Source organism: Sarcophilus harrisii, chromosome 2, assembly GCF_902635505.1.
Source record: "Sarcophilus harrisii chromosome 2, mSarHar1.11, whole genome shotgun sequence".
In the NCBI taxonomy this organism is placed as follows: Eukaryota; Metazoa; Chordata; class Mammalia; order Dasyuromorphia; family Dasyuridae; genus Sarcophilus; species Sarcophilus harrisii.
In genome coordinates, this window is record NC_045427.1 from 282,982,505 (window position 1) to 282,998,234 (window position 15,730).

Below are 15,730 nucleotides of genomic sequence, written 5' to 3' on the forward strand. Positions count from 1 at the left end.
TGTCACTGAACCATGAACTGATACAGAGAAATCAAAAGGTAAAATCACTTGGACTGTGAGGCCGTTGTGTCAGCCATTTGGAGAATAGGCCCATTAAGGACAACTCTATGAATAATGCATTTTAATCTTACTTCAGCCTTCTTCATTTAGAGGAAGGGCTAGCTGAACAGAGAGCAACATTCACTCAAAAATCAGGTCTTGTCCTGTCAGTTTTTAAGTAAGAGATAGGTTCTTATATTCTTATAAATTCACAGTAAAATGGATTCATGAGGAGGAATAAAAAGGATCCTTGAAAATATCTCCTTAACCATTTTTCTGAATCATACCTTGGAAATCAGGATTCTATAAGGAATGGAAGGCCCTCAATGAGTTTACTAAGAACAGGTGAAAATAGTACTTTTAAGTTCTCTCTGGGAATTAGGCCTTTCTCAGTGGTTATATTGCTCTTTTCCTTGTTATTCTAGATTTTCTGGCTCATTAGTAATTCTCTGGAAGCAGAATATATTGTTGAATTGTTCATCTAGAGGAAAGATATTAAGGATCTTCTTATATGAACTATTCTAATAGCCACCACTGGTTTCTCTTTAACCAGTCTCTTCCTTCTCTAATCAGTCCTCCACAAAACTACTAAATTATATTTCTAAAAATATAAATCTAATCACATAATGATTATAGAATCATAGTTTTAGATGTGAAAGGGACATTAAAAATTATCTATTTCCCAGATTCTTTCTTAAAATGTAAGGATCTTATAATCGAATATGGGAGTCTTAAAATTACAATTGACTATCTGTAAATGTTTGATTTGTATACATATTATATATATATATATATATATATATATATATATATATATATATATAAAATATACACACACACACACACACACACACCACACACACACACCCAGGGTCACATAAAAATTTCTTGGGTGAAAAAGGATTGTAAATGGAAAAAGCTTAATTAGCCCTGATCTAGTACAATCTAGTACAATTTTACAGTGAATAAAATTGAAGCCCAGAGTCCAAGGCTACACAGGCAGAAGAAAGTGAGAAAAATCATGTTTCTTTCCTCAGAAATCTTGAACAGTCCCTATTACAGAGTCAAAGATAAAAAATAAAAACCCCAAACCCCCCCATAATGTCTTGGTACACCTATACTAATAGCCCTCTATAATATGGCTTTCACCTATCATTTTAATTTTATATCACATTACTTTCTATCACATTTTCCATGTCAATCAGACTGGCTTGCTAATTGGTCCTCATATCATGTCATCTTTTGCTTTTATTCTTTTCCATAAGTGGTTCCCCCATGTATGAAATTATTCTCATCTCAGTTTCATCTTATAGAATATTTACTTTCTGTAAAGCACAGCTCAGCTGTCATCTCCTTTATGAGATTATAGATGTAAAGCTTTTTACAAACTTTACAATCTATGAGATATCAGCTATTATTGTTATTATTTCAATAAATGAACTCAAATATTGGAGGTTTCTTTCACTTTTCTTCATACCCTCCTAAAGAATAAAGAAGCACTGGAAGTGGATATTGACTAAGGCAGCCTGATGTTGGGTAAATGATTGGAACTTGGCACAGTCACTTCTGTGCTAGTTTTGGAAAGGTCAGGGAAGTGAAATTCTTCCTTTAATGGGTAATGAATGTTTCTAGATTCATGGAGAAATGTGTTTAATGATCCAGTGACTCTGGAAAAAATTTGGTCTTTTTTCATTTCCTTTTGTGATTCTCATCTGAAATAATTGTAGTATGTGTGTGAATGAGTGTGTGTTTTAGTATTTGTGTGTATATATGTTTATGTATGTGAATGTGTATGAATGAAAACCAAGTTAAGTAATCTTAAAAACAAGATAAAGAAAAGAGTAGTAAAAAAGGAACAATTTGTATATCTTATCATGTATAATATTGATCTCAGAGAGAAGGAGTTATAATTACTCAAGTCATGGAAATGAATTTATTACTGCATATTGTAGAAGTCCATTTAAAGTAATATTATTCTACTATTTTACTAATAGAAAGACAATGTGGTAAAATTATATTTGTCAAAGAATTTTTTCAAATAAATTTTTTTATTATTTGTTATCAGTAAATGTTTGATTTGTATACCTATTTTACATATCCATATACCTGAGGTCCCATAAAAATTTCTTGGGCAAAAATTGGTGATATATAGGAAAAGTTTAAGAAGCATGGGTGTAGTGGACTGAGTTAGTGTCAGAGTCAGGAAGACCTGAATTTAAGTCTTAACCTCTCTATATAGAACCTGTTTGACCCTGTACAATTGACCTAACCTTTTGCTGTCCCAGTTAATTCTCTAAGACTTAATGGTTCAGAATAGTTAAGTTTCCCCACTAGGAACTCTCAACACCTATTGATATCACAAGTATAGCTCCTAAATCTCTCACTTCTCCCCTTTCTTCCCCTTGCCTCTCCCCAGATGCAACTAAACTAAGTAATAATCTGGCAGATTGATGGTATTTCCTGTCAATTGAGTCATTTCATTCATTTCTTCAATAAACATGTTGGGGGCCTACATTGTAAAACATTATATTAGATACTGAAGGGAATCACAAAATTAATATATGAGGGTTTCCTTGTCCTTAAGAAGTTTACTTAAATAGGATTGATATTTTTTAAGTTAATAAAGGAATCAAATCATGAATAATAAAAGAAAGTCCAAAAAAAAAAATTAGATGCTGTCTAATTATAAAGGCTTCAAGGATGAAACTAGTGCCAAATTTCTATTATCTGAGGAGCAATTTAACTACTAAGGAGTTTATTACTAGGTTGGACATAAGGTAATATATTTGTCAGCCATTGCAACTTATGAAGACTATCTGGTAAAGTCATATACCATTTAGGGGCTGAATACTTATGCTGATGGGGGAAGAGCTAAGAAGTTGAATGACAGGATTAATTGATTAATGAGCATTTATTAAGCACCAATTAGGTCTAGTACTAGGCATTAGTTATCCAAAGAGAATAAATAAAATAGTTTCTGCCCCCAAAGACATTTACTTTCTTTTCAGGTCTTTGCTACTACAAAATATTGTTCCATAGTTGGTATTTTGGTATTTTGATATTTGCTTTTATTACTGTCTGCCTTCCTTGTAGTATATAAGTCTAGTAATGGGATCTTAGGGGTTAAGAACAATTTTAATAACTTTCTAAGTTATTAAATTGCTTTCCAGAATGGTCAGATATCTCTTATAGTTTTATCAAAAGTGTGTCACATCCCCAACATTGACAGTTCCCTTTTTTGTTATTTTAGTAAATTTATCAAATATGAGGGGAAACCTCTGAATTTTTTTCATTTGTATTTCTCTTGTGTACTTTGGAGCATTCCTTCATATTGTTGTTAATAGTGAAGAGTTCTTTTGAGAACTCTGTTCATATCCTTTGACCACTGATCTATTGGGAATTTTTTGGTTTTACTTATTTCTGTGCCTATACAACTTGGATATCAAATCTTTTTGAGATAATTTATACAAAGATTTTTGTATCTTCTTCCCTTAATATTCTAGCTGCATTAATGTTATTTATGCTATTCTTTATAATTTCAGACAATTAAAACACTTTCATAATTGTCTTGTTTGTTAAGAACTCTCACTCAGCCATAGATGTGAAAAGAATCTGAGTGAATTCTTTTCTAATTTTTTTATATGAAGTGACCTTTACTATTTAGGTTGCATCTCTGTTTTGAACTTATAAAAATATATGATATAAGATGCTAGTCTAAACCAATTTCTGAGTAACTGCTTTCTAGTTTTCCCAACAGTTCTTGTTAAGTAAGGACTTATTCCCCAAATAAAGGAGTAGACATTCTTTAATCAAAATTCTCAAAAGGCTCAAATGATGGGCTAACTTTAATTTTTTAGAAGTTCACATTTATAAAGTTTTATAGTTTACAAAGATCAAATTATTAAATAAATGCAAAATAATGCATTTAGGTTAAAATTTTAGCTGCTCAGGTATGGGATTAGTGGAGGAGAACATGACTAAAAAGTAAATCTTCTGAGAAAAGTTTTTAAGTCAAGTTAAATTAACATAGCAGCCAAGAACAATGTGATCTTAGGCTCCTCAGCCAAAGTCCTTCTCTGATACTTAATCATGGTAAGAGGTAGCTCTGGATTTTTTAAAAAAGATATGCCAATATCAAGTTCTACCAAGTTGAAGAGCTTTCAAATATAGACCCTGGCAACAGATTTTGTTGACTTATGACCAATTTAACAAAGTGTAGACAGAGTTTTGCCACCATAAGGTTAACGAATAAATGGAAGGATTTTGTTTGTTTTGTTTTGCCACTACAATTCAAAAAACCTTTGGTCAAGCCATGAAGGGTTGGTGGGCTTGGACTGAAGTGACAGAAGTATTGTGCACATAAGACTAGTATTGAACTAATTACTGTTTTCTGAGGACCAGTCTTGCTATTCAGAGGGGCTTGTCACAAAATTGGCAGTAAGGTGATGAATGTTTGCTTCACAATAACTCTTAAATCCATCTGCTGAATTCTGGAAGCATTTTTACTCACATTGCTGGGAAGAATACTTACACTGATGATATTATAGAAGTTTTAACTATTGAAATATTGAAGAAATATTCAGAATGAGAGAGGCAATAGTTGCACTCCACTTTGTACTAGTTAGGTACCCTCATTTATATAGTTCTTAAATTTTTGCATCTTTGCAAATATTATCTCAGTCAATTCTCATAACAACCATGAGAGATAGCTGTTAGTATTACCATCATTTTACAATGGAAGCAACTGAGGAGAAAACTCAAATGATTTGCTAAAAGTTTTGCAACTAATAAGTTAATGAGTCTGCATTTCATCTTGACTACAGATCTAGCTCTCGCTAGTATTTAGTAGTTCTTGCTGTGTTTGGTTCCAGGTACCAGATTTTTTTTTTTTTGGAGGGACATTGAAGACTTCAAAAATCGGATAACAGAGAGTGATTGGACTCAAAACTTTGTCATATAAGCTTATTTAAACTAGAGTTGAAAATATTTTTGCGGGAAGTATGATCACTGTCATTAGCTATTTTAAATTTTGTTATGTGGAAAAGAGATTAAATTCATTATTCTCCATAGGCCCAGAGGACAGAACCTTTATGTGTTTGGGGATAGGGAATGAATTTGAAGTAGGCAGACTTCATCTCAATTTAAATAAGAACTTCAAAGTCCTTCATAACCTTCCTGAAACTCTCTTTTTCCTAATCTCTATCTTCTGGTTTCCCTGGCTTGCTTCCAGTCTCATCTAAAGTCCTACTTTCTGCAAGAAACCTTTTCCAATTTTCTTAAATTTACTGCCTTCTCTGTGAGATTATCTCAAATTTATCTTCTAAATATCTTGCTTATGTATAGTTGTCTCCCCCCTTTACTATGAGCACCTTAGAAGGGACTGTTCTCTGCCTTTCTATATATCCCAAGTGCTCAGCATGGCATTTAGTAGGCATTTAATAAATGCTTGTTGATTTCAGTACATCTATATTTACTGAGGTCCTGCTATGTGCCTAACTAAAAAAAAATTCTGTTACTTTTTACCTAAAACTCCCACATTGTAGCACATAACTCTGACTTCACTCACAAGTTTAGATATTCTGTGGGAGAAAGGCCTTCTTTTAATGATAGATCTGCTGTGGGCTGAATGACAAAGGAATTCCACAGTATTGCATGTGGCATCTCCATTAACTCACTCTGCAGGCATTTTTAGTGCTTACTATTGACATGAGGTTATTAATATAAGATGAGTTAGTAATAAACTGATCACTATATTCAGAGGAGAGGTGGAAATGCTATTTTTGGTACATTTTATATAATGAATGCATTTGATAATGGCACATACTGGATGTCTGTTTCTTTTGTAATCTTCATGGGGGAGTGCAGTATTACAGTGACATTATTATATTTTATTTGGAAGTAAAGAGGGCACTATTATCTGAGAGTTGTCCTTGAATATATATATATAGCCAGTATATGTCAGAGCTAGATTAAAACTCTAGTACCTTCATTTCTACCATATATTAGGAAGTACTACTAAAATGTCCAGAGAAAGGCAACTAGGACTATGTCTCAAGAGCATGTAATATGAAGATTGGATGAAAGAAATGTGATGTTTATCTTGAAAAAAGAAAAGACCTGCTAAAAGACCTGTTAGCTTTTTTGAAACATTTGAAAGACTTTTATAAGAGGAGGATTAGAAGGATTTTGTTTGGCCCTAGAAAGCAGAACCTGGAGCTATGGTTGAAGCAGCAGAGGCAAATTTAAGCTTGATCTTAAGAAAAACTTCCTTGCAATTTTAGTTATTCACTTATGGAATGGCTTGCTTTTGAAGCTAGTGAGCCATCATTCTTCGTGAATCTGGCTCTTTAAATCTTATATTGTTTCCATTACATCTAGTTGCCCTTTTAGTTTTATGAATTACATAGTCTGTATTGCTCTATATTGAAGAAGAAGAAGAATAACATATAGATAATAACTCACATTTCTTATATGATTTTAGAGATTTAGGTGTTTAAAATTTTTTTTGAAAAGAACAGCAATTCTTAGATGACCCATAACCCTCTCAAGGTCACACCATTATTTGGAAATCAACCTTTTAATCTAATTTGCTCAGTGTTAATTAGGATAGGATTGGAACTTAACTTTGTACCTAAGGCACTAAATTATCATGTCTGATGGTTTGACAGCTCCATATGTTTAGTGCCATTTTGCAGCTAGTATAAAGCAAAAGAATGGCAGATGTTAAAGCTATGAGCATTTACTTATATGACTGCATTTCCACAAATTCAGAACACTGAAGTTTCTTGGAGTTGGTGTTCTCCCCTGGGGCCCTTTTTTCCCTCGTCAATGCTTTCTTTCTCCTTGAGCTTTCCTCAGCCTTTAGCAATTGGCTAATCTTGGTAAGCCTCTTCCTTCTTTTGTCTTTACTGTATGTCCATTATCTTGTCCACATTTATGTCTAATTCATCATACTATTCATAGATGTTTAGATTTGGAGCTTTCTGGGGCCATAGAAATATGTTGAGTCCAGTCCTCTTATTTTTCAGGCAAGGTTTGACTGATTTATGTAGGTATGCTTCCTGTGACTGGTGTAAACTCTTTGAGAGCTTACAGTTCCACAAGTAGCAGCAGAGGGTCCTGCCCTCTTAGGGCAACCCTGGAGAGGAATCATCAAGTGCTGATGCAAAGAGGAGTGTGCCCTGCAGTTTAGTCTTACAGAATGTCCTGGGTCACCCAGAGATTCCATGACTTGCCTGGGGTCCTTGGCAGAGGTAGGACTAGAAGCTGGGCTTTCCTGATTTTGCACTTAACCTCCCTTAGCCTCAATTTCTTCATCTAAAATGGGAATAATAATAGCATCTATCTCATAGGGTTGTTTTAAAGATCAATGAGATAATACATGTAAAATGCTCCTCAAACCTTAAAGTGCTCTCTCTATACATGCATGTTAACTAAACTGTTAGCTATCATTTTTCCATTCTGATAATTATTCATAGAGTTGAATTGACATAATTCCGAGGCTGGCCTTTTAAATGGAACATATCTTTATTCAGTTCTTTCTTTTGTGATAAAAGGAATTAGTTATAACCATGGTTTTTCTGATCAAAGGAATCTGTAATGTTCTGGTTAGCTTTCTGGAGGTTTCAGGACTAGCCTTCATTTAGCAGAATAATCACCACAAGAATCATCAAGGATAAAGTCCAAAGTCTTTATTGTCTCCTTCACAGTCTGTGAAGGACTTCACCTGGGGCCAGGCTAGCTTTCTGGGGGATCTCCGGAATGGGTCTTGGTTTCAGTGCAGGAAGCAGGAGAGCCACCACAATGGTCTCTGTCTTAATTTGTCCCAGTTTATATGCTCTATTACAATTACATCATTATAGTAAATGAGTATGAACCAATCATTTTATCACTAGGGAACCATTATTTGTTGTAAGATTAAATCAGTCATACTGAACTAGAGAACTCACATGCTAACTTAGATAACCATTTGTCTTATCAATTCCACTGAATCAGCACCTTGTTGTAGGATTAAATCAATCATATTGAGTTCCTGCCCTTTTGAAGTCTATAGGCTGAACCAGACTGCCCAAGAGGCCCCACAGTAAGTAAAAAGTTAAAAACTACCTGGCTTAAATTGCTTTAAGTATGGTTGCTATCTATGACTGACAAAAGATCATTCCCTTCTGCTACAAAATACTTCCGTTTTATTATGATATGTTAGGTATTATGATATTTGTATCAAGCTTTGGGCAGGAATTTCTTTGTTCCTCAACATGTCCCTTCTTTTCTAGCCACGTGTCTTACTTTTTTTTCATTAGATGGTACAGGCCAGTTCAGACTCTGAGACAACTTGTAGACTTGGGCTGGAAGTACGACAAGCTCACCTTCCAAGGACATTTGGCTTGATATCAATCTAGTACCATGGCTCCAGTACACAAAACTGCCTCACAGATATATACGGCAGGAAGAACTACAGCAGGAAAAATCAAACAGAAAACCCCACAATTTAGCGTGGGTCTCTCTTTGTTCTTTGCTCAGAAATAGCTCTGTTAGGCAAGCTTCTATCTGTCTGTGTTGGCTGCAGGAAGCTCCAGGGTAGAGTGAGGCCAGTGTTTTCTTTAAACCTTTGGTAGGAGTGGGTGTCTTTCTGCCACTGCATCTCAAGTACTCCATTTCCTAATTATGCCAACAGTCGTTTTAGGACCCTAAAATACCTCGTTCCATGACTCTCCGGTCTCAATCACTTGAGATGAATAAAAAGGTGACAGCCTTGGGTACTTGGTAAGTAGGTCTTACCTATCCAGAACTCAAGAATACAGTACTGCCTTTCTCAACCCACTCAAAGTTCTTCTGGGAAAAGAAAGATGAATGCACTGCTGTGGTGGAGTTGGGCTTGCCTGGATGTTGCAGTGGTTAACTCTGGGTTTCAAGGCAGGAAGACCTGTCTTCAAATCCAGCTTTGTGTGATCTAATTTAACTTCTCTCTACCCATCTTTTCTCAGCTGTAAAATGGGGACAATAATAGTACTTGCCTTGCAGAATTATTGTAAGGATTAAATGAGGTAATATTTGTAAAGTGCTTACTAGTCCAGTGTATGGCACATAGTAGGCACACAAAAATTTTTTATTCTCTTCCCCCTTTTTCTCTTACCTAATATAGCTTATCTACTCTGGGGAAGAGTTCCTCATTTATTTATTTATCACCTTTTAGCCTGCCAGAGTCCCTAAAATTCTCAGAATTGGTACCCTTTTTCTTGATCCCAACCCAATTCTAGATAACCAATCTCAGATACTTGTGTACACAAACTAACACCTTACCTCACATTCAGGTACCAACTAGTGCAACTCCTGGGATACGATGTGGTCAGTTCCCAATGTGGACATTAATCCTCATAAGTATGTCCTGTTCTGTAGAATCAGGAATAATTATAAACTAATTTGTTTTTTATAGAGAAGTGAAATGGTATAGTAGAAAAAGTGATGATCTTTGAGTCAGAATACCTGAGTTCCATTCTAGACTCTGATGTTTGCAGGCTTCATAGTCCTTAAACTTAGACCTCTTGAGCTTTAGTTTCTTCATTTATAAAATAAATATTTTAAATTTATACTACCTACCTGACAGGAATTTTTGAAGTAGTCAAAATATTTTATTCTATTGTAACAAAACATGATTTTAAAATTGCATACAATGATTTTAGGATTGCTTCAAAATGGAATCATTTAATCAGCTACCCCTTTTTGTAGAACACAGCTTTATAATAAAGATTTGGTATTATTGAATATCTATTGATATTTATCAAAGAAGATACTATAAGAAACTTAGAGTGGAATGTGACTATCCTCAAGGAACTAATGTGTTAGTGGAGGAAATATATAAAACTTTAATTAATGAATATGAACACAAATTATAGAAACATACCTATGACTGTCTTTAACACTATCAAATATTGAAATGGAAAGGATTAGGAAGGTCAATAGTTGTTCAGAAACTTGTAGAGATTGTCAGAGTGATAGAAATCAAGAAGAATTAGCCAGAAAATAATTAATGTAGTGTAATTTAACAGATAGTAGGTCATCTTTTAACTCTAGTGGGCTTTGGATCAAGTACTGCTTTTGTCCCATTATCAGCTGTAAGTGACCCCAAGCAAGTTGCTTAACCTCTATTCTCAAGGTAACTCTCTAGCACCATTAATTTTAGAGGAATTGCTAATCCACATCTGTGGTCTATACCTTTATAAAAGTAACTTTCAGATTGCAAAGAAATCACAGGTCCAACACACTAAATAGACCAATCAATCTGATGATAATGATGATGAAAAATAGAAAGTACTTTTTTTTGGTAGAATGCAAATATCCTGTCTCACTTAACCTAGACAGGGTCAGTTAGATATGGAATCTGACAGTCCTCTGTTACAGAATAGGCTGCCACTTGCTCCATAGTTAGACACATACCTCCCTCAAGATGTCTCACAAGGTTTTTGTGAGGCATGTGATATGCAAACCTTTTAACATTGTAAGGATGAGTTGTGATTAAAAAAAAAAAAAAATTCTAAACTTCCTGCAGTACAGTAGAGAAGAACTCCAATAATTTTTGTAGCTAGAGAACAGATGGTGATAGTAATGATGTTAAATGGAATTATTTGCTCCAGCCAAGCTCTGCAGACTTTGTCATTTATTGTTTGTGTTTAATTCAGTGGTTATTCAAAAAATGTCAACATTTGAAGTCTCTGCACTTGTTTCAAGTGGCAACAAGGCCCTACAACATTCTTGATGAAGTGAAAGAAGGCTACTTGCTGAATTTTGATTATAATCTAGTGACTTCCTCTTGAACACTGACTCAGGCCACAACTGATTTTCTTTGTAGACTGTCTGAGGAAAGGGCATAAGGTTAGAGAATAGGGATAAAAAAAAGAATGTCAAGGCCGAATGCTTTTTGTTTTTTTTTGTTTTTTTCCTCATGAAATTACAGCCTAATAATGGAAGTCTTGACCATAAATTTAAGCTGGAGGAGCAAAAGAATAATAAACCAACAACCCCTGGAAACACATGGTATAATAGAAAGGACAATGGACTGAAAATCCAAGACTTTGTCACTGTATGATTCCACACACGTGCCTTCCAATCTCTGGATCTCAATTTTCTCATTTGCCTAATACAAAATACTAAATATTATCAAAAGTACCTCTAAGCTTTAATATTCTACATTCTACCATTCTGACATGTAGGAATGCAGGGTAGTAGAGTGAAAAAAATACTGGATTTGAAATCAGAGAACAAAGATTTGAATCCCAGTTCTTCCACTCAGGACATATCCAAATTTCAGCAAATTATATAGGAAGGATAAGATGAGGGGCCCTCTAAAGAGCTCTTCAAGCTTTCAACTTATAATCCTAAATTCACTTTCAGCTCCAACATTATATGCTTTTTCTTTCTGATGGAGCATCTTAGTCTTATTTCACACAGTACTTTTGTTACAAGTAAGATTTCTTATATTAATTTATGTTGCTGAATTTTCAATAGAAATGTTTGTAGTGACTAAAAGATTGAATGTATCTAGGACAAATAGCTCTGACTATAAATACTAATGAATTCAAATTGAGCTAATAAAATTATGAATTACTTATTAATGTTGAAAGACTCTTAGAAAAATAATTCATCTTTCATTTTCTTATTAGTTTGTTTGTGCAGATGCTGGAACCAAACTAGCTGAGTCGACAATCCTGCACAAGCAGATGATCGCATCCATGCCTGGAGTAAGTTTGAAACCTAAATCAATTACATCATTTCACCTTAGGTCTAACTTCCATGGTCATAGGCATATTTTAGGCCAGAAGGATTTTTAGCTTGTTTTTGTAAAAGACCAAAAATAGCCCTGTTTCATTTTTTAAAAAATATTTATTAGTGAAAATTTAAGTGGATGTTGCACACTGGCATTTTAAAAAGAGATCATTTAGAATGTTGAAATCAATTTAGTTGTTATAGAAAATCACCTGTCATCAACTTTGGAAATATCTAACTAAAATTCAGTTGTTATAGTTGTTATAGAAAATCACCTGTTATCCAACTTTGGAAATATCTGATTAAATTTTTTTTAAACTTCTATTTTCATGACACCACTTGAGCCATTCAATTAAACAAAAATGCCAGAAAAATTCATTTATGTAGCAATACCTTTATTAATGTAACCTTCCATCTTAGAATTCTGTTTTTTCCATTATTGATAAATTCTGTCAGAACAAGTACAGTAGGAATTTTTGCTGTAGCTTACAAATCTCTAAACTTTCTAGAGAGTAGTATATCTATAATAATGATTTCTGCTATGATAATAAATACTTATTTGCTAGCCTGCTTAGGAACTTAGCTCAGGTAGAATCCTCCTTTGTGAAATATTTACTGATTCCCATATGGTACTTCCCTGTTTTCTCAATATAATTGTATTGTATATTTGTTTATCTGTGTGTACTTTTTCACATAGATAAATGTCAAGTAGAATGTAACTGCATGAGGTCCGGTACTCTTTTCCTTTTTGTCTTTGTACTGCCTAGATTAGTGCTTCATAAGTGCCTAGTTAATTGATTTGATTTGAAATGAATTCTTATGTATCTTTGTTGATAACAAAAAATTTAAAATTTTGACAAATAAAAATATTCTTCTGTAAAGTGGTTCAGTGGATAGAGCACTGGGCTTAGAGTGAGGAAGATTCAACTTTATGAGTTCAAATCTGGCCTCAGACTTTTACTAGCTTCTGTGACTTTAGGCAAATCATTTAACCCTATTTGCCTCAGTTTCTCATCTGTAAAATTAACTGGAGAAGGAAATGCAAATCATTCCAAGATCTTTGCCAAGAAAACCCCAGGTGGGGTCCCACAGAGTCAGACATGATTAAAATAACTGAACAACAACAACAACAACATCTTATGTGATGCCTTTTTATGGTGTTGAAGTAATCTTGGGTCATAAGCTCTGTCTGAGCCTAGTAAAAGGGAAAGGCTTTAGACAGAGCCCCAGTGACAGACTAGCTTGTCTAATACAAACAGACTAATTACCAAAAGGTTAGCCATTAGGTGTTTTGTTTTGGGTTTTGTTTTGATGATAGTAGTCTATGAATATGGAATATTGTTGTTCTATAAAAAATGATGAGCAAACTGATTTTAGGAAGGTCTGGAAAGATTTACATGAGCTGATGCTGAGTGAAACAAGAAGAACCAGGAATACATTGTACACAGTAATAGCAAAACTGTGTAATGATAAAACTCAACTTGGTTCTTCTCAGTAGTTCAATGATCCGGGGCAATCCCAATGGGCTTTGGATGGAGAGTGCCATTTGCATCCAAAAAAAAAGAATTATGGAGATTGAATATAAATCAATACATACTATATTCACTTCTTTTTTCTGTTTTTTTTTCTCTCTCATGGTTTTTTCCTTTTGTTCTGATTTTTCTCTCCCAACATGATTCATAAAGTGATGTGTATTAAAAATAAATAAATTTTAAAAAGGTTCACAAAGATAGACCTTGAAAGTTTGCAAAGCACTTTAAATATAAATATATAATTTATATCTCTGTCTGTATGTGTATCTATTTCTATTTACCTTATCTGCTCAGATCCTCACAGCATCCTAGAGAGGGTATTATTATTAGCCTAGTTTTACAGATGAGGAAACCGAGAAATGGTGGGGGTAAGTGACTTGCCCAAGTAACATAGCTAGTAAATATCTAAAGCAGAATTTGAACTCAGGTTTTTTTGTTTCCAACTTTGGCATTCTATCCATTATGTCTCCTAGTTACCTTAGAATAATAGACATTTATAGATCACTTTAGTGTTGTAAATCACTTTAGGTATATTATTTTTTCTGAACATCACCACAGACCTGTGAGGAAGGTATGATAGATATTATTATCCTCATTTTACAGATGAGGAAATAAATGGAGGTTCAGAAAGGTTAACTAATTTGCCCATGTCCATACAGGATTTGAATCCAGTACTTTAAATCCAGCACTATTTGCTTCTCCAAACTTCCTGTCTACTAAGGTGTTGAGAAATTATCTTTATCAATGGAGAGAATATCCACACAAGTGAAATCATAAATCTTTTGAAGTATCCAAGTTAAGTGAAAGTGCTCACATTATCTTTGAAGAAAGCAAACAAGAGAATCATTGGTCTACTACCTTTTTCCTGAAATATTTTGAATTCCTTATAGATTTTAATTATTTGATTCTTACAAAATTAGTTTGGAGGAAGTTAGATGTGAATCTTTTAAAGTTGCAGTTTGGAACTATAAATCAAAGAACTAGATTTCTAACATTATTTTTCTAGTGGAGTCAGTCAGTTGATAAACTTGAAAAGACAAATGAGGTTGAATCCTTTATATTTTCCAAATCTATGGCCATGGGTGTGCTTACAAAGCAGAAAATGAAAGTGTTGGCAGTGTTCTGATTTGTTTTATAGAAGTAGCCAACTCAGGCAGATAAATGAGACACAAATTGGATTTGGGGCGCTTGAATTCTCTAAAATGGACACCTATGACCCTTCAAGTAATTGGGTAGTGGTCAATTCTCAGTCCCTTTTTTATAGCTTTGATTATATGGTAAATCCTAACTATATATATCCTCTCATAATTTTTGGGATTATAGAAACCTGATCAATATAGTAAAACATGTTGCTGATGAAGGAAAATCACTTTCAGAAAATCTAGAGAACAGATTTGCATATTGGCATATGCAAAAGCTCTAAATGATGGATGGCACAAATTGGGGGGGAAGGGGGGAATCCCTTCTTCTGCATTAGGGACAATAATCTCAATTACCTCTTATATTTCTGTCCCTTGGCTTAAAAAGCAAAAAGAAAACCATTGCTGCCATTGAATAGTTGGGAGGACACCTTGATAGGCAGGCACTTCAGTGACCTTATTTTACTGTTTGATATCCTGCCATAGAAACTGACAGGCATAACATTGGAGAAAAAACTAGAAGGTGATATTGTTCAGCATAATTCAGACTTAAATGAACAGGGAAATGAGAGTCATTTGGTGAGTGGATTAAGTATATAACATTTCAGATTCTCCTAAGGAAACATAGATTTCCACAGGAGTGTTAATTAAGCTTCAGAGATATCCACTTTTGAATTATTATACTTAATTCAACATAGACACCTTCTTAGCATACCTTTGATCAATTAGTCTATATGAGCATTTTCTCTCTATTCCTGACATGTTAAAGTTTTTGCATTTATTTGGAGAGGCAGTAGTTTTATATCTTTATATAACTAAGTTATAGTGAGATTTTTTTATCACTTGCTGTCTCTTTTTAAAAAGTTCTCCAAGTTACCTTCGAATATCAAAGAAAAGGAATTGCAGCCATCTCTTTTCCTATCTAATTATTATTTCATCCATTGCTTACCCTGAGGAATAGGTAAATAGTATTATAGATGTCTTTCTTTTATGAAAAAGAAAGATCAATGCCAATGTAAACATGGTGACTTTTGAGAATAGATTTTTTTGGAAAAAATACTTTTAATAGAAGTCTATACAAGAGCCTATTGATGTATCTCCTTGGTGCTTTTTAGCCTTTGTGTGGGAGATTCACAATTGTAATGATAAATTTTACTGAGTGGTCCATACTAAGATGACCAGGGACAGTCTAATGTTATACAACATTTGGAAAAATCCAATTGAATTAAACAACAACAATAACAACATTCTTTTCTAACT

The 15,730-nt window shown here is 33.9% G+C and overlaps 1 protein-coding gene across 11 annotated transcripts in view; it reads left to right on the forward strand.

Moving 5' to 3' along the window:
• Window positions 1-15,730, forward strand: part of UNC79 (unc-79 homolog, NALCN channel complex subunit) — a 300,682-nt gene that overhangs the window by 261,190 nt on the left and 23,762 nt on the right. For all 11 annotated transcript variants that reach the window (XM_031952318.1, XM_031952320.1, XM_031952321.1 and 8 more), the window contains one exon: window positions 11,697-11,774. In XM_031952318.1, coding sequence (XP_031808178.1) covers window positions 11,697-11,774 — 78 coding nt within the window. The remainder of the gene's footprint in view (window positions 1-11,696; window positions 11,775-15,730) is intronic.